Genomic DNA, 21,769 nt, shown 5'->3' with positions numbered 1-21,769 from the left:
TGGAACCAGATGCATGATGTGTCGCACACACGTAGTTCTCTCATGATCATGATCAATCAGAAAGAAATGCAAAACAATACATCAGAGCTCCATTGAAACTGTGCTACACTATGGGCTATAATTTCCTCCCTGCCCCCTTTCTTGCCTCTTGTCTACATTAACACCTTAACTGCAATAATTAAGTGAAAGGTTTCTGTTGTAAAGGCCTAAGCTGGATTTATACCAATGCATTCAGGGTTATAATGCACCTAGTGGAGGTCCTAGACATTTTCCAAATGAGGCTAAGAGTGGAGTGATGCATGGTTTTATGTTGTCTTGTGATGAGCTTGATAAGTCTGATCCTTGACGCACCAGCTCTGTGTTTTCTGACAAGTATCATCAGTGTTGTGGCCCTGTTCAGACCTGGCAGATCACAAGTGGACAGCTGTAAGGGCAGGTGTGACGCATCAAGACACATTTAGGACACTTCTGAAATCCAAACAGTCCTTTGGAGGTGGTCTTGCATTCATTATGATATTTGAAAACGAATTTATCTCTACATTGAAGTACTGCCAACTCAACTGACATCCTCAACACTGCTACAGTTTCTCAATGTTTCCCATTCATTGATTTATGTGTGGCCTCTGCCACAATATTAACGCTGACCGCCAGATATTGATCCTCTATTTTTTTTTCTTTTAAATGAATGAAATTTTACTTCATAGTAGTGCTGCTTCAAACACATGGATCCTCCTGGCTCTGCACGTACACACGCACGCACGCACGCACGCACGTACACACGCACGTACACACGCACGCACGCACGTACACACGCACGCACGCACGCGCGTGCACACACACACTTTCTGACTGGACCTTGACTCTCCTGCATTATTCTCTGGAGACTAGGTATCTCTCTCAGATTCTCTGTGTGGTTGTCATTCACCACCATACAGGATTATGTCAGGATGTCACATCGCTGAGTGTTTGTTGATGTACTGAATGATCACCTCTGATTTACTCTCGGGGCTTGTCCCTGTTGTCTATTCAGTATCAGCTTCCATATGACCATAACCCATCCCCTGTCCTTTGCACATTTCAACTTAGCGTCCCACAGAGTCCAGTCCCACATTTACAGCTTTTTGTCTAGCGGTGGTAAAAATGGACTTTACATCTGAGTTGTAAACATGAAACCTCCACTTCGGCAGTATACTCTGGACCTCTGGCTCCTCTATCTCAAACACAGTGATTAAACTGTATATACACGGTTGTGAAAGAGCAGATGAGTCCCAAAGGTGTCTGTTCCACTTGATTTCACTCACGTCATTCAATGTGGTGTGTGTAGTACATGTATTCACTTTTTCATCTCCTGTTTTCACAGCTCGTCTGAGAAGTCCCTGCCTTGGAGAACTGCAGGTACGTCAACTTAAACACTAAGATGTTTGGATAGCTGTCCCTCTTCCTAACACAAGCAAGCTTTGCATTGCATTCAGCAGTGTAGCCAGCAGTCCAAGCTAAGACACAAGGAACTTAAGCATTTATATGATGATACTGAGACTAACAGCCACTTTTGTGTTTTGCTTAAGAGGTACATTATCACGGCCTCCTGCACCGTCACCATGTTTGTCAGAAACTCTAGTGGATGTATTGCTTAACAACCATGCCAACGTAAAGGACGTATGGAAATATGTGGGCAGTTACATCTTTTAAAACGGCTCATAAGAGGAACTGAACTCTATGTGGCGCGCCACTATAAAATGCTCAGCTAAATCTCATTGCTAGCTCCTTCATGTTCACCTGATAACATTTAATTTATTTCCTGTGGTGTGTGCAGTTTACTTGAATCCTCACTTATGTGCAGCTGACTAGAAAGGTTTTGGATTACTCATGACGTTCAGCCAAACTTCTCTGGCGTCTTCATCCAGTGGGAACTATGAATCGGTCTGTTGACCGTCCCAGCCAGCCACACCAGGCTCCAGGCTCGGCCAGGTCAGACGCTGTTGCATTGATTCAGTTCATAAGTGATGGCAAAGAGTCCCTGTGCATACTGAAGGGGTGGAGTGAAAAACAGTGTGTGCTCTTGGTTACTGTCTAGAGTCTGGTCTTGATTGGCGGTCTTTCTCTACCACCTCGCTCTACACCTGCTAAACCTCAACCTAAAAATAAACAAACCTCCTCATGGGTCATAACACGTAAAGGCAGCCGAAATTGGCTTAGACAATACTGCTCAGCATCACAGTGATAAAATACACAAGTAACATCTGGAATGCAAAACTTCTTTGCTTAGTGCTTCTCAATTGTCTCTTAATATTTGTAGAGAGGACCTTTGGTTTTTCTGTACAGAGTGTGTTTCTGTGAGTGTAGTGCAATACACAGTAATCATTGCTAACATGGGCCTTTTCGAGCACACATACAGTAATGCACAGCCTGAGGCTGTTCCTGTTTTAATATTTATCTAAGGTATTTCTGCCCACTCACACATAACACCGCCGGTGACGGGGAGCTGAAGGATTTCTCAGCGACTTCTTTGGTCTGTTTGTTTAGCCCACATCTTTGAAGGATCTCCAGGAGAGAACGGATAATGAATTGAATTTACTAATGTATTTCATGGCTTATTAATTCAATTGTGGAACTTAGTGAATTTCTGCAATGGCCATTAATCTTTTATTGTTGATCCCATCAGACGAGCCTATGGGGGGTTTAGTTGTACATATGCTGTGGGAATATTAATACTACACGCTTTTCTCATTTGTTGCCCGCTGCCCATTTCCTTGCTGAATGTATTTCATTAGTGTTGGAACAGAGCTGAGGACTAATCACAATCGCTTTGTATTGATTTCTCATTCTACTGTAGATGATAAATGATAGTCAGATGTGGTAATGCACTTTTTTTGCCAATCTAAATGAATTAAAGTCTAAATGTGCGGCGCAGAGCGTAATGGGCCACGTTTTTGTCCGTGAGGCTTATTGGCCTCATGAGCCTCCAGATGACTCCACTGTCTGAGTGTTTGGGATAGAAGTGTTACTGTGGAAACAAGCATTCTAGCCCCAGGCAATGTCAATGCAGTCACACCCCGTGTCCACCGAGAATAGAGGACAAACCTCCTGAAATGAAAACTTTCTTTCCTGTCATTTTTTGTGTAGCCGTTTCTTCTACAGACGTGTATTCTGTAACACACTGGCAGCTTCATTTTGAAAAAAGACCCTGTCAATTTAATCAAAGTAAAGGCAGCCATCTACCTACTTATCAAACCCCTTTCACCTAAATCTTACACAGTGAACCTTAAAGATTTATTTTGGAAAATATGCTTTGAAAAGTAAAAAAAAAAAAATAACAAGGGAATCAAACCTGTTCTGTGAACACAGTAAAGCAGAGGCAAGATAACCAGAGAGAAATGGAAATTAAAGTCGAGATGAGACACAGACAAGCGGATTGTATGGCTGGTGCTGGACGTCTGTGTGAACTGGACACTATCTATAGGTTCATAGAATAAATAATTGATATACAAGAACATTTGTTCGGGGCCCACACAGTGCTGCGACAGCCACTCATCCTGGGTGTGTATCTGGAGTGTTCATGTCATTTGAGAACAGTCGAGTTGTTACATATGGGAATTGTTGTTATTATTATTATTATTTGAGACCAGAAATGTTTGATCATCAGCTTGGGGGAAAGGGTTGTGTCTCTCTCTTCTCTTGCTGTTTCTCCCTCTATTTATTTTCCTCTTCTGTTCCGGCCTCTTGGCATCTCATTTATCAAACAGGGTCAAGGCTCAGTATGAAAACCCTGAGGTCTTAAACGACACAGAGTCACTGCCAGAATAAAAGGAGACAAAAGACTTTCTTATGTTACATTTAAAGAACACAAATGCTTGCTCATATGCTTGTAAATACTTAAACAGGACTCTTGTATTACACTCATTAAATTTGTATTAATTTAAATTCTCTCTAGGCTAAAAAGCGAATAAAAACAACTTGCAGACAATAGGGTTATGTTCTTTCACATATGAAGAACACAGCAGGTGTCTTCTATATGTATTGCTCCTCTTTTTCATGTTTTACTCAGGGGCTTGCATGAAAATTTCAACAAAATGTCCAGAGGTCAGTGCATGTCTGCCAGCAGCATAAATGGAAATAATAAATGATTCCAAAGCTTTTGGGCAGCTACAGCAAACAAATAATTGTCCTTACCCTTTAACCTCAACAGGGTTATTTATTAAATTGAAAATAGCATTATTGAAATGCAATGGGCATGGTGTCCATCGCTGATAACCTGCTCACACCAGGCCATGCAATATTTTTAAATGTTTAAACACTCTGATATCCAGATGTAAGAAAGTGGGATGTCAGGTACTAGGCTTACATGTAAAGAATTTCATTCACTCACCAGCTGACTGAGCAGGATATGAAAGACCCCTGCAGCCGACGTTTGCCTCCCTGTGCCCCTCTGCTTGCCGCCTATTGTTGAAGTGATTGCAGAGTAACCAATTGGGAGTAGTCACGCTTAACTAGATTGTGATTATGGGGAAACATTGTGCACAGGGACATTAGAGGCCTAAGTCAAGTTCCTGTTTGCCAAACTGGTTGTTGTCACCACCCATAAAGAGAGCGGGATGAAGGGGAACGTTAGAGCAGTTAAGCTATTTGGAGCATGGCTGCATACACAGTTGAACCACCGCGCCAACCCAATTTCACTTCCCAAAATTAGTATGGCAGTAAAATTGAATGACTCGAACACAGGCGTGAAATTAATGTTGCAGAAATCATTGGGTGTTATTGTTTCTTCTCAACTCCAAAAATCGTCGACCACTTTAATGACTATTATAATCTTCCTCGTCTCAAAACTCTGTAACTGTTTCACACTCAGAGCTCTTTCTCTTTGTCTGACTCCCCTGCTTTGCCTTCCCAGATGCCTCTGCCTCCGGGGACGCAAAGTCTCGGGTGACTGACAGTTCCCAGTCGCCCAGCTACCGCATCAGGACTGAGTCAGAGCAGGTGTCTCTGTACTCCCCGGAGCAGTCCTCTCTCCATGAAAGTGAGGGTCTGTTATTGCCTTCTCTCCATCTTCTGCACTGCGTTTTTTTTCTCTGACTCACGTCTTTGTTTCCTTGCCTCAGCATTATCCCACAACATTTATATGGAAATTCATTGAGGACAAACTGTTTTTTTTACTTGTCTCTTGATAATACTTTACATAAAATCTGTGACTACCTTACAATTTTTTCTTTTCCTCACTGGTGCTTGATACCCTGAGTAATGGTGATAGCTGATATCTCATCACAGCTGATAAAATGCTGAAAAATGTGCCATGGTACATTGAGACACAGGGTGGTAGAACATTTATCCTCCTGCAGAGCCATTTGTCAGTAGTGATGTCGTCTAGGTAAATGTCACATCTATTATGAAACCATTTGTGATGTGTCCGTCTCCTGTACCTCTGACCCTTTGCCCTCCTCTCTCGGTCTCTATTTCTGTCACTCTCTCTCTCTCTCAGGGTCCGCAGTGAATTCACGTAGCTCGACTCAGATTAACTCCTACTCGGACAGTGGCTACCAGGATGCCAGCAGCGGCTATTTCAGCAGCCAGAACCTGGGCAAGGCAGAGCTGAGGATGCAGCACTCCTTCCCTGGCGCTGGCACCAGCACCCTGATGAGGAATGCCAGGGCTGAGGGCCAGGCTTCATCCCAGGTACTGGCAGCAACTGCATCCACAACACATTGCTGATGTCAAAAATACAAAATGTATCTTTAAAGAGTTTTTATCTGGATTACACTTTATTAGGTAGAGGTGTACTCCTAATTTATGGAATTATCCAATCACAAGTTAGCAATGTATAAAATCATGTAGATACAGGTCAGGAGCTTTAGTTACCGGTCACACCAAACATCAGAATAGAGGAAAAAGGTGAACTGATCACATGATGACGGGCTGGTTTGATTATTTCTGAAACTGATCTCCTGAGATTTGCATACACAACAGTCTCTGGAGTTTTTACTGTGAAAAACAAAACATCCGTTGAGCGGCAGGTCTGCAGATAGAAACGATTCTCGAGAGGTTACGAAATGGCTGGAGTGGTTGGAGCAGACAGAAAGGCTACAATAACCCAGACAACCACTCTCAGGGTGCAGAGCATGTAAAATGAGCTACTGCAGCACCAGAAAAGCATGATGGGTTCCGCTTCCGTCCGCCAAGAACAGAATTTTGATGAATGATGTATCTGCATTGAGACATGCAGATGGTCGGGTCAGAAGTTGGGAACCAAAGCTCCAGGACCTGCCTTGTTTCTGGTTGGTGGAGGTGATAGAGTGTGGGGAATCATCGCTTGAATCCTACAGCCTATCAGAGAAGTGTTGCTGACCATGTGCATTTCCTTTGTTGCCACAATGGCTAATGGCTACTTCCAGCCTGTTAATGCACCATGTCACAAAGCAATCAACGTCATCTCAAATTGGTTTCATGAACATTACAATGAGATCAGTGCACATCAGCGCTTTTCCCAGTCATCAGATCTGAATCTGATAAAATCATTTTGATGTGGTAGAAGGGGAGATTGTGCAGAAAGCAAATCAGCAGAAATGATTTGATGCACATGAAGGGATATTCAGCGTGCCACAAAGAACTGAAGCTGTGCTGAAAGCAAAGGAAGACCCCTTCAATCCAGTATGAGCATTGTGTTTTTCAATAAACAGGGCTCACAATGTTAAAGAGCTTATTGATTTAATACCTGATTGTAGTTTTCCATAAATGACAAAAAAGAGAAACACCAGAATTTAATTGAGATGTTTCCTGAGAAGATAGCAATGTGAAGTTTAAAGACACAGAAGGTTCACAGCGTTCTGAGCACAACAACATAATCATGCTTCATGTGGCAAAGTACACAGAGACCACTGGGAAACCAAATTGCTCTATTGTACACCGTAGACGCAAATGGAAAAAAGAAAATGATTATGGCCTAGAGTAAAGTCATGTTCTATAATGAATTGGTTTATTTAATGCTGTGTTATTAAGCATGTCATTCCCATTACTCAGGTAAAGTGACGTACTACATGATTGTTAATGATTATTATTGCTCCTTAAGGACTGAAGAAACAAATGCATGAAGCCATATTGTATTTTCCCTTCACTTGCAGGTTCCAGCGGTCGCAACAGCAGTGCCTGGCCGTGCTATGCGGAGGGTAAGCTCAGTGCCTTCTCGCTCTCACTCGCCAGCCTACGCCAGCAGTATGTCTCCCTCCCGGGGCTCCCTGCGTACCTCACCTGGCAGTGCCTATGGCTCACCCATTGTAACTGAACCCAAACCCCTCTCCAGCATCTTCTCCACAACATTGCCCTCCGCCCAGCGGGTCAGTACCACTACAGCCTGCGGTGGAAGCAGCTCACCCTACTCAACCCAGAAAAACTCCCCCGCTGCACTGCGACGCGTGGGCTCCACGAACTCACGGTCGGGCAGCGCTAGCCACAACACCTCGCCCTATCAGGCGTCCGCAGGTTCCTCGTCAGGCCGCATGGGCTCGCCTCTCACGATGATGGACAACATTAACCCCCCGCTAACTAAGCAGCCCAGCCACTCGTCATCTCCAATCAGGGCTACTATGACCGCTGTGCCCCAGCACTACAGCTCCACCCTTCCCCGCTCCATGCTCCACAGCACTGACCCCTATGGACCCCAGAGTTACGACATTTACGAGAGGATGACGCGACCTGACAGCCTCACAGGTGCACACACACACACACCCACACACACACACACACACACACACACACACACACACACACACACACTTTAATTTAATAGGGAATTATTCTCAAATGTCTTGCAGTGATGTGTCTGTATAAAACAGTAAGGGCAGTTGCAGTAGCTATAGAAAACACTTTTTGTCAGAAAAGATTACATGGTGTATTTGCCTTACCGTGCGTGAATGCGTGTTATTTCCAGAGAAGACCACAGTTTAACAGATCTCCATTACTAACACTGAGACATTGTCCCTCACAACAGAAAGGCCTCTGCTTGTTTTAATTCAAGCGAGTCATGTAAGACGCTTTCATTTTATATCCATTTCTTCGGACTTCTTGAGCAGCGGATTTCTACTTAAGGCTGTAAATATTTGGACAGTGATACATTATTAAATTTTTTTTGTCTCGCTGCTCAGCATACTCAATCAGAGAGGAAACAGTGATTGTGAGGTCAGTGGTTCTGCTGGAGAGCAGCCAAGAGAGTTTCTGAGAGAAGACAAATATTAGCTCAAATAGTGTAATAGACCAGGATCGTAGTTAGTTTTGCTGTTGAGAATAGACTCTGAAACCAATGGTGGAGTTTATATTTCAGGTAATATGTGACATTGTAACACTACTAACTCTGACAATGTCATTATCAATCTCAAGCGTCGTTAGCCAGCGAAAAGTTCAGTTCACACGTAACTCAATGCCATCGGCTTTATATATCTATAACCACACCCAACAGTGATGTCACTTATGTACTCTCATACCTCGGAGTACATTTTCACATCTCTGCAGATAGGTGAGAAGTTTATGGTGTTTGGTGTTTATTCAGAGATCATTTACATTTGAATGTAGCGTTGCAGCAGAATACCAGAGTCATCTTGTTTGTCCAATTCGATTTGCGGATAAAACCGCTTTTGAACTACAAGCATTCCACAAGTAAAATTATGAAGTCACCTGTAGCTCACTCTGGTAGATTCAGCTGCCTTTCCGGTTTGTTGACATAATCAAAGGACCTCTGTGTTGTGATTTTATTTTTATTTAACAGGATTTTACTCCACCACAAGTACAAGTACATCCAATAAGACAGTTGGTCATCTTGGTGTTTCACAATATCTGTGCAGCGGCACAGTAATGTAGATTTTAAGCCATTCTGTCACACTTTCATTATAGACACCTCGTGAAAAATGCATAGGTTCTAGCCTCTGTGACCTCAGTGGTGGGTGAATGAGGGACATATTAAACTTGATCAGTGGGGAAAGTAAATGTCTCTTCCTCTTTCCCTACAAAACCCCAAAGTGAACAAGCCTTAATGTCAAGACCTACAAGGTTAATGGGCTGTTTTCTGCTTGAATACATGCTGCCTGGGGAAATGCTCAGATGCCCTGGTTGATGATGCTGTTCAAGGTGAACATTTTTATTTGTTGTGTCACATGGGTTTCCCCACATCCTTGGTGTATTTTGTGTGTTTATTAGTGCTGCATGTGTGTTTTGTTTGTTGTTGGTCAAAACCTAATGTTCCTTAATAACCACTGCATGTGCACGTGTTTCTTGTAGTGTTATCAGCATTTAAGGTCACGACCAGCACTGGGGTTTTACGATGTGATCTTATCCCTTATGTTGGGCAATATGGGCAGGAATATTATCACAGTGTGTTTTATCTTATTGATCTGTTAGAAATGACCTCGATACACATTTAACACCACTATATGTTTTTAACTGAAATGATTAAGTTAAACATTTTAGAGTTAGAGCCACCAAATTTGTTATATAGGACATGAATAACCACGTCATTCAGACTCCTCTCTTATCACATTTAATTGTGCTACAATTAAAATGAAGTAAAATTGCAATTCTGTTCTGCTCTGGCCAGGAATACTCTTCCTTTTGATCATCCTCTTACATTGGTAAATGCCACTCTTAAACATTCCCAGGGTAAAAAGAATCCTTAAATTTCATTTCATTAAAATATTTTTAGGCGGCTGGATTATTTAAGCAAAAATAAAAAAATTTTCTCTCCCCTCAATCTCCCTGTGTTGTGTTGTGAACAGAGCGGATAGTGGTTCATCATATTCAAACGATAACATTTGTGGGGAGAAACTGAAAAAGGGTCTGATATGACATGGATGCCACTTGTCACCCACATTGTCAACTCAGTGTCCCTGCTTCGGTTTGAGTCCCCCTCATGTGTAGTGTCATACTAGTGCCATTCTTAACTGTTAAGGCTGCAACATAAGTGACTGTATTGACTTTTTATCTGCCTCTTAACAGTCACTTGTTTTCTCATCACTGTTCAGGGTCTTGTAAGTGGGTGGTTAGGACGAGGTGATTTTTATTTCTTCCTTGATAGTGCCTACAAAGTAGAAAAAAGCAGCAACCTATAGCTGTAGCACGATTAGATCAGCAGAATAATAACATTTATCTGAAATTACAGTTTGTCAGTGTCATTTTTTAATATTAATGAATCTTTTTTTGGGATGTAGAAGAATTTTGAAGATTGTTTTATTGTCTAGTCCCACTACACTCGCAAACACGTGCTGCTGCTATGACTGATGATGTCTCCAGCAGACACAAATGGATCTTCAGTCCCGGTCCTCTGAGTGGACTGAAACACCAGCCTAGTTTTCTCCCTCTCCCGCACCTCCCTTATCTTTCTCCCTCCTTTCCCCTTATTCCCCGTAAATTCGGTCTCACTCTACTCCCTCTTCTGTCTCCCTTGTCTCTCGCATACATTTCACTGGAGCTTTGTCTCTGTCACAATAATTTGCCACAAGTGTTTGATGAGGCATAGTAGAAGAAAATGGGATGATCACACGAACAGGCTCAATGGCAAGCATTTGGCAAATGCCATCCGACAACCTTGTGTTGATATTGTAGCTGTTGGTTATTTTCTGTCAGTATCTATCAGAATACCTTTTTTATGCCTCGTCACACATTTTGTTTCCTGTTTTCTCTTCAAAAGACTTGAATCCTTGTTTCGTGTTTCCTCTCTCCTCCTCTCAGTTTCCTCCTCTCTCTCTCTCTCCCCCTCTTTTCCTACCACCCACCTGGCTGTCCGGGTGCACTGGCCATTGACAAGAAGTCATGCCTTCCCTCTGCTGCTGAGAAATGAAGACAAATTGTACCAAATAATATGCTCATTGTATTTAACGTCCATTTCAGAGCAGAGTGGAACAAGGGGAAATGGCATATTTGCACATTTGAGTTCTCAATCCAACAGCCAAGCCCCCACGGTAGCTTCAACTCTATTTTTACTGCTAGTCTCACGTTTATGTATAACAATTTTCTGGTTATCACGCCGATTCTCCAGTTTGTTTGGAAAGGGTTTTTGAAAATTGTTTTTGTTGAGGAATGCAGTCAGCTGCATTCGTTTAAGTGTTTGTTTCTCCAGAGCGAGCACCACGCCGCCACCGCCCTTCATCCAGACTCTGCCAAGTACAGTCTGTTAAAGCCACGGTGAGAGGGCTGAGGGGGAGAATTAAATGACTATAACGCATCAGGAATGTGGGCCATTCACTCTCAATAGGCAGCAGTATGTTATTTCTCCCTGACAATTTGCAGATGCTTTTAGAAGTGACTGCAGCCCCCTCTATCAGGGGAGGCGAATAAAGAAAGCAGACGGATTAGTCTCCTCTAAGGTTGTTTGAATGTTTGCTACTTTCAGGAGCAGGCTGCTGAGGGGGAGAGATACAGTATGCATGAAGGCTCCTGTGCCGGGAAGATTCTGTCCCTCGCACTCGGTCACAGCTGTGCCAAAAGCCCCCGTTCATGTGGCTGGGCTTTACATGGGATCCGAAGTCTCTGGTGGTCCTGGACTGCCTCATTAACCCTATTTTCATTTTCATCCTTTCCCTCCCTCCCTCTCTTATATTCTCTCTCAGCTTTTTTTTTGTCAGTGGTCTCCCGCCCTTCCTTGCGTCCCCTTCAAACCTTTGAACAAGAGAAGCTGAACTGATTTCCTGCCAAGCCGCTGCTAGTGGCTATTGTGCCCACTGCCACAGAATGAAAGGGTTCTTGGGCTATTGAGTGTGTCACCACAGCTCACATTGGCAGCACAATTCTGTTTTACTTTGTTTTAGCCCCCAACGAGCAAATCTTACCATCTATTTTAGTTTGTTTATCTGTTATACATTGTTAAGTTGAACCTGTTTGTGCCTCCAGTGTGAGTCTACAGCATTTATGTGTCTGTCAATGGTTTATTACCTCCATAATGTTTTTCATCAGTATTTGTCTCTTTGATAGGAGGATAATGCTAAAAATGCTGAATTGATTTCCATGAAATTTGGTGGAGGGGTTGGACATTACCCTTGAATTTTGGACATGATGCAGAAAAACTGGTGGAGCCGGGATTTTTTTTTTTTTCACATGCTCTAACATAGCAACGTAAGGCAGTAGCCTTGGCGGAGGTACATGATTGCCAAACTCTGTTCTTGTTTAACAAAAAAAAAAGCAGCATTAAATGGATTTTTGCTCTTCCTAAATTGAAAATTAATTACAACTAAATATTACCTTGAAATTCCCAAATAATGGATAAACAACCTGGTTGCAGTTGAGATGGCTCAACAGTCGGTCTGCAATGACGTGAAATTTTCATAAAGCTTTTTGTTTAAATGTCACATAATCTTATCAATAACGTCTATCAAATAGTTTGCACCATACTCGTTAAATGGACAAAAGTGAAACCTGACAAGGATACACACTGTTCAGACCTCAGGTCAAGGTAATTGTAATAGTTTGTAGGGAATGCTGGGTGTGCATTTGAATAAGCTTGACCAACTGCGTCTGAAATCGAGTTAACCCTAAGTTATCCCCGAGATTCTCCCCAACCTCATAATTACCACTCTGCAACTAGTTGGTCATGAAGGTATTCAGTGCGCGTACACTCTAAACTGTTGTATTCCCTCAGAAATCAGTATGTAGTCTGGACAAAGCCTATTTCTAATAATCATTAATCATTAATGTAGTTAAATGATTCCCTTACCCATTCATTATGTAGGTAGCGGTTAGCAGAGCCTTTGACGGGCTGCTTGATGCCAGCCCAGAACTTGGCTTCATAACCACCGAAGGTTGCAAAGGTCAGCCTCAGGCGGGCTCACTATCTACATCTAGAATCTTCACTTGCTGTGCCCCCAAAGGCCCCTGCTGCTCCCAAAGGAGGCAAACATGCTTATTTATTAATTTCCTCTGTCTCAGACTGTGACAAGAATCCCTCATTTAGCTGGTTCTGCATGGCAGCAGCTGTCTGCGCCTGAGCTCATGCATCTGGAGAGGACCCAAGTGATGTTTGGAGGCTCGCAAAATGTGCAATGAGCAGTAAGTTGCCAACTGTATACTGGTCCACTGGGATTCACTCTTGAGTGAGCTTCACCAATGTGAGGATTCACACAAACATGGGCGTGCTGATCACAAAAATGTGCAAGTTTGTTTGACAAACAAGGAAACTGAAGAATCTTCAGCTTCAATTTAAAGCGTAGTCCACAGCCCATTCATGCCATTTGTAGAATGTCATCCACATAATGCTACTTTGTTAATAAAAACACTTTGAGCCCTGAATCGGGGGCTGAATGTATCATTTTGTCAGGATGTGGTCACTTTTTAGCCCTTAGTTAGTTTGGTAGAAACTTTGAAAGAGATTATCCATCTCCTCCACAGCAGTCCTCCAATTAATGGGCTCATATTCATCCACTTTCTCCTTGTTTTTCCCCTCTGCTTTTTTTTATTGCAGTTTTATTCTACCTCTCTGAAATGCCCCATGTACTCCAGTCCTTGTCTTTGCTAGCCCTTCCCTTGATCTGGGGAGAGTGGAGACCAATTGCCTCTTCATCCTGTCAGCAACAGGCTTCACTTGTAAGCTGTAACATGCAGGACGTTCACACAGTCACAGCTAAATGTGCTTTTAGGAACACATGGCTGAGCTGGATGTCGGTAATCAAACCCGAGTGTCTGCACTGGTGGGTGTGGGTGTTGCACCACATGCTTCTATATGCAGTCACATTTACTCTCACTACTATTACTAGCAAGTTTTCTTTCTTTTTCTTTTATCACTTTGAGTACAAAAGCCAATGTTAAAGTATGCCAGTAAATAGGTTAACATGAGGATGTTATACATTTTTTACCCTTAAGTTGTACTGCCATATATTAATTGTATCATATAACATTATGGTCATCATCATATATGTTTTCCTTGACACCACTTTTTAAAGCTGTAGCACAGTGACTCAGAGTACAGTATACATTTAATCCTACTTTAACTTGAGTGTAAATTCTAGACTATATGTAAAATAATTATGTTGCAGTTACAGTTAAGGGGTTAGGGTCTTCTCTTTTGTAATTAGTTTTTTTAAAATGTATCAGTTAATTAATTCTTCCTAATGCACCAGCTATAGTCTATTTCTTTCTACATTAATAATTATATCTGAACAGCAAAATCAGAATCTGAACAACTTTGAAAAGAGGCAAGTTGTTGAATGGAAACATATCATGCTCATCTTCAAATTCATAATGCTAATTTGGGTTATTTCTTGAGAGACTGCCTCACTAGTGCGCAGTGGATAGACAAAAACGAAAGGTGTTTTCAATACTTTGAGGTTTGACCTCATACAATAAACTCAAGAAATGTTAAGAGTGACAACATGAAGATGTATTCTCTAGAAGAGATCACACAGATGCAGTGTGTGCTTTGAGTGCATTGAATTTGTTGGTATTTCTATTCTGCTTTGGGAAGAGATGAGGGTGTGGAGTCTCTTTGCCTGTCTCGTCTCCTTTACATCCAATTATTGTGAAGATCGAAATAATGCCGTTACCTCATCCTGTTGTCCGTGTCTTACATCTGCCGAGAGTCTGACTCAGACAGGACTTGCTGCTTCATGCTGCCCCCGCAGCCGGTTGTTATAGTGATCTGTTTGGAGGGGAGTTTTAATTGCAGCACTCACCTATGTGTTGCTTGTTTCAGCCCTGGCAAGTCAGCCCGTTCCTGATTTGGGGCTCGGGCTGCTTCCTGTACCACACATTTCCCAACATCTCCTCTGAGTGATTCACATTAAGTTTGCTCTGGTTTGGTGGCCCATTAAGTGCAGTATTTACTAACTGCTCCTGTCTATTTGTTCCCCACATATAAAAGAGCACACCAATGCAAAATAACGCAATAACAGTGGCAGTGGTTGGCTTGTAGTTGTGTTCATCTTTCTACAATGTTCTACAAGATTACAAATACAGACTAAATTACAGTTATTTCCTCTCATATTGTGTTAAAGTGCAAAAAAAGGACATAATGGCAACTCAGGCTTTACAGCGCATGGTCTTGAACAAAGTCATCTCTGTGTGTCTAGGTTTTTTAACCGAATAGAGAATTGAAAAATAAGCAAAGAATATTCTTTTATTACGTTTGTAGTTGGGGTGAGAAAATCTAATCAAGAGGAAAATGACATGGTTTGTTATTCTGCTATCATACTTGTTTTCTCCCACTATAGACTGTGATTATGAGGTTTGACTAGTTCATATGTCAACTGCATGTAATGTGGATAAGAAATGATACATGCTATTATAAAAACTTTATGATTTTTAAAGCTTGTTTTTATTGCCTTAAAGAACCATTTGATCTTTTGACTTTTACATGTGTAGATTATATACGCATCGTTTCCCTTCTCTTTAATAGCTGAGTAATCAGATTTAGGAGGGAAGTTGTATTCGGTATTGACAAAAAAGACCTCACTGTCATACACGTAAAGGTTTGTTTTTTTGTATCTATTTATTTATTGTTTCTGTTCAATTTCCATTATTTAAATTCTTAGAAAAGATCTTTGAGAGGTCACGGTGAACATCATGTCTGCTTTTATTTTGGAAAGGTTACTCTTTTTATTGACAACAATCAAGGAAACGTTTTGCTTAATATGATCGAAAACCTAACTCAAGCAAGTATCAAGTGTCATAAAATAGATTTTCACAATCATATTACATTTATAAATGAATGTAATCTAAAACTGTCCTACTCCCCACCATGTTATAATTGATGCAGAGAGAATTAAAGCAAATAAGCTGGAAATCCTTCAACGTCCTGCTCTCTGACAGTTTGACATTATACATGACAGTTGATTAATATCTATTTGTCTTACAGGCTTCAAGCCATTGGCACTTCACTTAAGAGTCTGTCTGTAGAATCAGTGGACCATTTTATCCTACATATCCATACCCACTAACCACTCTCCCATGCCTCTCCACAGGAATACGGAGCTCATACGCCAGTCAACACAGCCAGCTGGGTCAGGACTTAAGGTCAGCCATGTCCCCAGAACGTCACATTGCACCAATCTATGAGGATCGGACTTTCCAGGGCCCGTTGTACCGTAGCCCCAGCCACACCCAGCAGGGCACCCTCTACAGGAGCACCTCAGGTAGGTCCCACGCTATTATTTGATGAGACCCCATTCAGGGTTTTAGACCTGTTTGCAGTGTGAAAAGACTTGTTTGGATAGGGTTGGACTTTACAATGAATGAATTACAACATGAAACCAAATCTAACCGGATCAAATGTAAACAGTGTAACAAAGACATGAACCTTGTTCCTGACTTTCAAGTACGAAAACACACTTTGAGTTTTACCTTTCAACTGACTAGAGGTGGAGTCTGCATGGTCATATTAAACACTAATGCATACTAAACAAGCACGAAAACTGTATGTTTGGAGGATTTGATCCACAATAAGGATGTCCTCATAAAAAACAATATCATTTGGTTTTCGCGTCCTACGGACCAGTGCCAGGCCACAATAGTAAAATTGTACTTATGCTATTTTCTCACTATTATTGCAGTGAACTTCATATTATCTTTGTGATATTGATCTCAAGTTCAACATCATATGGCAAGTGCAAGGCTACAATTAATATAGAATAAAATATAGAAAGGGAGTATAGCAAGGTGTAGTTTTCAGGGAAGGTGATATGATTCACTAAATGAGGTTTATTTTGGTGATTGCTCTCCCCCTGTTGGATCAATGCTGTCATTTAAAAAGGTCCGCATAGCAAAAGAAAGTGAGGAATTGCTGCTGTCGAGAAATAAACAACACAGTGTATTGTTTTGAGTGTGTGACATATCAGACTATAAATTATTCCCAAACCTACCAGAAACTCAGTTTAGTTTCCTTATTTACCTCCATTTTCTCTCTTTATTGCTGGTGCTGTCTCTATATCTTCATGCCGCGCTGTCATGCAGGTTAAGATAAAACACTTTTCAAAGCATTTCGTCCCTCATAATGTTTTTTTTTATTTCAAGCGGACACATTTTTGCGTCAAAAGTACTTTGATTTTATTCATCTTGCACAGATGTACTCTTTGTCTTCTATTTAATTAGGGACCCTTGACGTATTGGTTTATTGTCTGTCTTGGCGATCGCCATTTAGCGTCCCTTAGCGCAACATATTTTATCCCTTTATTTTTTGCTTTTCGTTCTATTTTCGTCTCAGTCACTGTCTCCTTCACTGCCGCCCTTCCCTCCCTCCCTCAACTGTGAGACAGAAAGGGTGAGACATGAGTTAATAGGCAGGTACTGATATGTCATCCTGCCACAAAGAGGTCCATTACGTGTGTGTCGCACTGAGAATGAGAAGAAGGATGTGGGGGCCAGGGACAGCTTGGTTACCCACGTCCACCGTCTCCTCTCCGCCAGCTCTCCTGATGTTGGCATTCTCCTCTCATCATCCCGCCTGCGTTGAATACACATGCTTCGCTTGCACCGACGCACACACACACCGTTCAGCCCTCTCTCCTTCAATGCACCGGCGACCTGCTTAGACCAATGAGTTCACTAATAAATGCTATTGATGCAGTGAAGAAGCCCCTGCAGACAGTACACAACGTGTTTACGCCGGCTATATTGGGAAAATACAAGTGGGGTGGAGCCGGGGGGAGTGTTCAATATGGACTCTTTGTGCGAGCTGGCTCATTTGAAAAATCCAATTTGATCCTGGAGTATTCTTTGTTAAGTTTTGAAGTGAAATTACAATAGCCCCTTTCTCCCTTCGGCTTTTCATGCAGTCTTAAACTTTTTTTTTTGTGAAGGTGGGAACAATTTTGATTTTGAACATTTTAAGTCAAATAGAAATATTGATCCTGGGCTGAAAAGACGGGGAAATGCATTCCCAGATTTAAAATTGCATGGCTGTGTCACTGTGTTGTTTATCTTCCTGTGTCTTTGGCTCTGTTTGGTCACATTTTTTGGGATGTAACCATATTGCAGGGTAGTGCTGCTGCCCAACATAGAAGTGCACTGATGTGAGAAATTGTGTTTTTGGAGCAGCCCCACAAGTTGATGTCTTGGCTCCCGGTAGGAGGAGAGCTTGGGCACGCACATGCCCAGTCCTGTTGGAGAGCAGATAGAGATCTGACCAGTGCAGCAGTCACGCTGCCACATATCACGTGGCTCGGGTGAGAAGGAGGGCTAAATCCAACCAGCTTGTTTATGCAGTTCTGTGTTTGTTACCCATTGTATTACAGAACTAGGTCATAATATCACTTGGAGCGGATGGGAAAAAAAGATGGCAAGATGCTGTCAGGCTGAATTTTGGACCTTGTTTGGAGCACTGATGTCTCTGCATGTTTGTGTTTGTGATGCCTCCACTTGACTAGTGCATCTCTGGAGCTGGTCATGGTTTACCATCGTCTCTCTGCTCTGTCTGGCGAAGTTAGCCTAAGAGTCCAGTGGCGCAAAGGAGCAAGAAGGCGGTGAGAGGAAAGGATTTCTGGATCATCGAGCAGGTTGAGTCCTCCTTGTCCTCTTTGAAAAAGCAGCAGGATCCCTCTGGCTCAAACCCAGTCTTGTAAAAACAAAACAACAAGCAAACAGGCCTTTGAAGAGGACGCTTTCTGCGTTGTGGAAACCATGGGAGCTGTGTTTTCCCCTCATCATTTATTGCTTCCAGATTTAAGAATTTGCTGAGTCTGTCGGCTGCATGTTTGTATTTTCAGCTTGGTTTAAAGTTGTCTGCTAACGGTGTTGCAAAGCTCAGAGTTGAGCTGAAAAGGTCTGAATGCTGCTAATCTCCACTTTGTTGGCTCACGTGTATGTTATTGTTTAAACCCTCCCTCTGAATGGTGGTGTGTTTTTTTTTTTTTTTTTTTTTTTTGCCCTCAGGGGTGGGGAGTCTCCAGCGGACATCCAGCCAGCGCAGTGCCATGACCTACCAAAGAAACAACTATGCTCTTAACACAGCAGCCACCTATGCTGATCCGTATCGCTCGGCACAGTACCGGCCCTCCGATCCAAACTACGCTCGCCAGGCTGTTGTGATGGACGATGGTGCCACACGCTCACCCTCCATAGACAGCATTCAGAAGGACCCCAGGTAAGAACTGCTCACTTTTTTTTCTGTTTCTAAACTGCATGATGTAATCTCAGGTTAAACCTGTGTAGTATAACACAAACCAGCTGCCCAAAGGGACTATTTCTGCTTACAAGGCATCCCTGTTCTGCTGGGTGAACAGCGGTGTCCACTTACTATTCAAACACAGAGCCCTGAGGATAGTCGCATGCAGCTCCAGTCATTAAACTGGCTCAATCTCTGCCTTGGCCATTTAACTATAGATTCTCACATGCAGTGAAGTGCTGTGTGGGCTTTTGTTGTATAGACGTGTGTAAAATGTACAGAACGGGTTGACCCCTTCAGTAAACCCCCGATCTTACACATTGGGAGCTTTGTTTTCACCCTGTAGTGTAACTACTTGATGTGACTGCACCAGGGTTACAACCATGACTCAGGTCATAAAATATCCTCTGGAATATTTGTCCAGGAAGATATTCCCATGTATTTTCAATCTTTGGAAGCAGTTTGACCTGGCTGGGTTCTCATGGCTCTAAAGTACACTCCATGAGGTAAAAGCATTTCTTCTGCAACTCAAAGGACTGTGTGTCATGAACAAAAATCCCATATCCTGATAGAAATTGTGTCATTTTCAGATAATGACACATATTGTGACTCATTACTGTGTAAATTGGGACCCTTTCCAGATCTATGTTGATTCTTTCTCATGTTTTACCTCTTGTAACGTCTGAGTGTTTGTTTTGTGCTCGGTTTCCTTGACTCTCTCCTTCCTGTCTGACATGATTCTTGCATAGGCGGTAAGAAGAGGTTAGTCGAGTTTGAGGTATAGTCTGCGGCATTATTTGAAGTATGGCTTTAATTTTCATACTCAAACTACAGCCATTCAACAGAATCAGCTCCTTGAGTTCCTTGTTTTGTCTTGGCTGGTTGGAGTCTGTCGCTGTGTTAATATAATTCAAGAGCAGCCAAGAAATGACATATTGCACATTCATTTTTTACTGCAAAGAGAAAAGGTGTAATCCAAGTATGACCAGTGGATTGTAACATAGAACTGGTTGTATAAGCGTATGTATAATTTTCTGTATGTCCTTCAGAGACAATTTTATTTCCGCCTCTGTTGTCACACTCACACTTTTCTGTCTCACCTGCTTCTAGAGAGTTTGCGTGGCGCGACCCTGAGCTGACGGAGGTGATTCACATGCTTCAGCATCACTTCCCATCTGTGCAGGCCAACGCAGCTGCCTATCTGCAGCACCTGTGCTTTGGCGATAATCGAATCAAGGCTGAGGTAGGCGTGTATGACATTATTCAACCATTGTATTTTATGAGAATTATTACAAGTGTTATGTTGATGGATGCTCACATTATTTTTAGTATTGAAGCTCCCGCTATTTGTTTTATTGCACTTAAATGCAGCAATGTAGCTATACATTGATCAGACGAGTTGTGAACAAAATCCAAAAGTAAGTTATTTTCATTTGAGAAAAGAAAAGCTTTAGCTGTGCAACGAGATTTAAAGCAAATAAATAAACTGGCCTGGTCCCTCTGAACTGATTTATTCCTATATATGCCATCAGGAGATAATTAGTACTGAAGCATCAGTGCTTAAGCTCTTTTAGCTGCTGGAAGTTGAGCTAGTTTGAACTAAGTTGTTTACAGTTTTAAATGCAGCTCAATCTGAGGGATCTTAAAACGATGAATGGGAGAGGAAAAAGAGAAACATTCAAAATATACTAATAATTAATCATAATCATTATGTTTTTCTGTGAGATGTGGGATCATTTGGGCATTTGTTGCCTTAAGCCAATGAAAAGCAGCCAAAGCATAAAGCAGCAGACATACCGCTCTTTACTTGTGCATAACATTGACATACTGGAATCCATCTTTTCTTTCCTGAAATGTCATTGAAGGTCAAGCTGGTGGTTTCTCTGTGTAATGCATTCAGGTGAAAAAGAAATTATTGTTTTGGAACACACAGACAGAGTAAAAAGGCATCAGATAGGAAGAGTGCAATTTTAGTCTCAGACGACAAAAGAAGAACATATAACGACATAATTCATGCTAGACAATGAAAAGCAGGAAGCCTATTTTTTAAATTTGTTTTGAGTAGAATTTATTCTTTATTCCAGAAGAAAATGTCAGCTGTAACTTTTCAAACTGCCACATCCTGTTTTTCCTGCGCTCAGAGAATGGCATAATTTTTCTGAATAACTCTTTGTGTGGCATCTTCTCCTGTCACATGAATAAATATCGGAATCTCTAGTCTGAACCATTTTTCATCTGATAACAGTGTGTGATCTGGTTCACCTTGTCTGTAGGTATGTCGGATTGGAGGAATCAAACACTTGGTGGACCTGCTAGAGCACAAGGTCCTTGAGGTTCAGAAAAACTCGTGCGGAGCCCTGAGGAACCTGGTCTACGGCAAAGCGATGGACGACAATAAGATCGCTGTGAGGAACGCTGGAGGCATCCCAGCTCTGCTCCGCCTGCTCAGAAAGACGGTAGATGCAGAAGTGCGGGAGCTCGTCACAGGTAAGTCAACTGTTGCTGATTGTTGTGTTTTAAAAAAAATTGTGAGTTGATAGTTTTCCCGTCGCGCATCTTTGTGATTTTGCCACAAAATGATGCAGCATCTTCATCTGGCAAACACAGAAGGAAAGCAAAACAGAATTTAATTTGGTGAATGATTATTTTTACAATGGATTGGTTTGGTGATTGTTTCTTCTTTTTGCAAGCAGCAGTCAAACCCCAAAGATTTTT

General features: G+C 42.0%; 1 protein-coding gene across 8 annotated transcripts in view; it reads left to right on the top strand.

Moving 5' to 3' along the window:
- The window catches only part of pkp4 (plakophilin 4), a 71,735-nt gene that overhangs the window by 34,850 nt on the left and 15,116 nt on the right, over window positions 1–21,769 (top strand). For 2 of the 8 annotated variants that reach the window (XM_069532230.1, XM_069532232.1), the window contains exons 4-12: window positions 1,361–1,395; window positions 4,889–5,020; window positions 5,474–5,667; window positions 7,110–7,695; window positions 9,079–9,105; window positions 15,918–16,088; window positions 18,823–19,033; window positions 20,165–20,297; window positions 21,328–21,541. In XM_069532230.1, the coding sequence (XP_069388331.1) occupies window positions 1,361–1,395; window positions 4,889–5,020; window positions 5,474–5,667; window positions 7,110–7,695; window positions 9,079–9,105; window positions 15,918–16,088; window positions 18,823–19,033; window positions 20,165–20,297; window positions 21,328–21,541 (1,703 nt within the window). The remainder of the gene's footprint in view (window positions 1–1,360; window positions 1,396–4,888; window positions 5,021–5,473; window positions 5,668–7,109; window positions 7,696–9,078; window positions 9,106–15,917; window positions 16,089–18,822; window positions 19,034–20,164; window positions 20,298–21,327; window positions 21,542–21,769) is intronic. The other 6 variants (XM_069532234.1, XM_069532238.1, XM_069532233.1 and 3 more) reach the window with 5 other exon arrangements.

Source organism: Paralichthys olivaceus, chromosome 10 (genome assembly GCF_024713975.1).
Source record: "Paralichthys olivaceus isolate ysfri-2021 chromosome 10, ASM2471397v2, whole genome shotgun sequence".
Lineage (NCBI taxonomy): Eukaryota > Metazoa > Chordata > Actinopteri > Pleuronectiformes > Paralichthyidae > Paralichthys > Paralichthys olivaceus.
The sequence above is the reverse complement of the archived record's forward strand: the minus strand, read 5'-3'. Positions and strand labels throughout refer to the sequence as shown.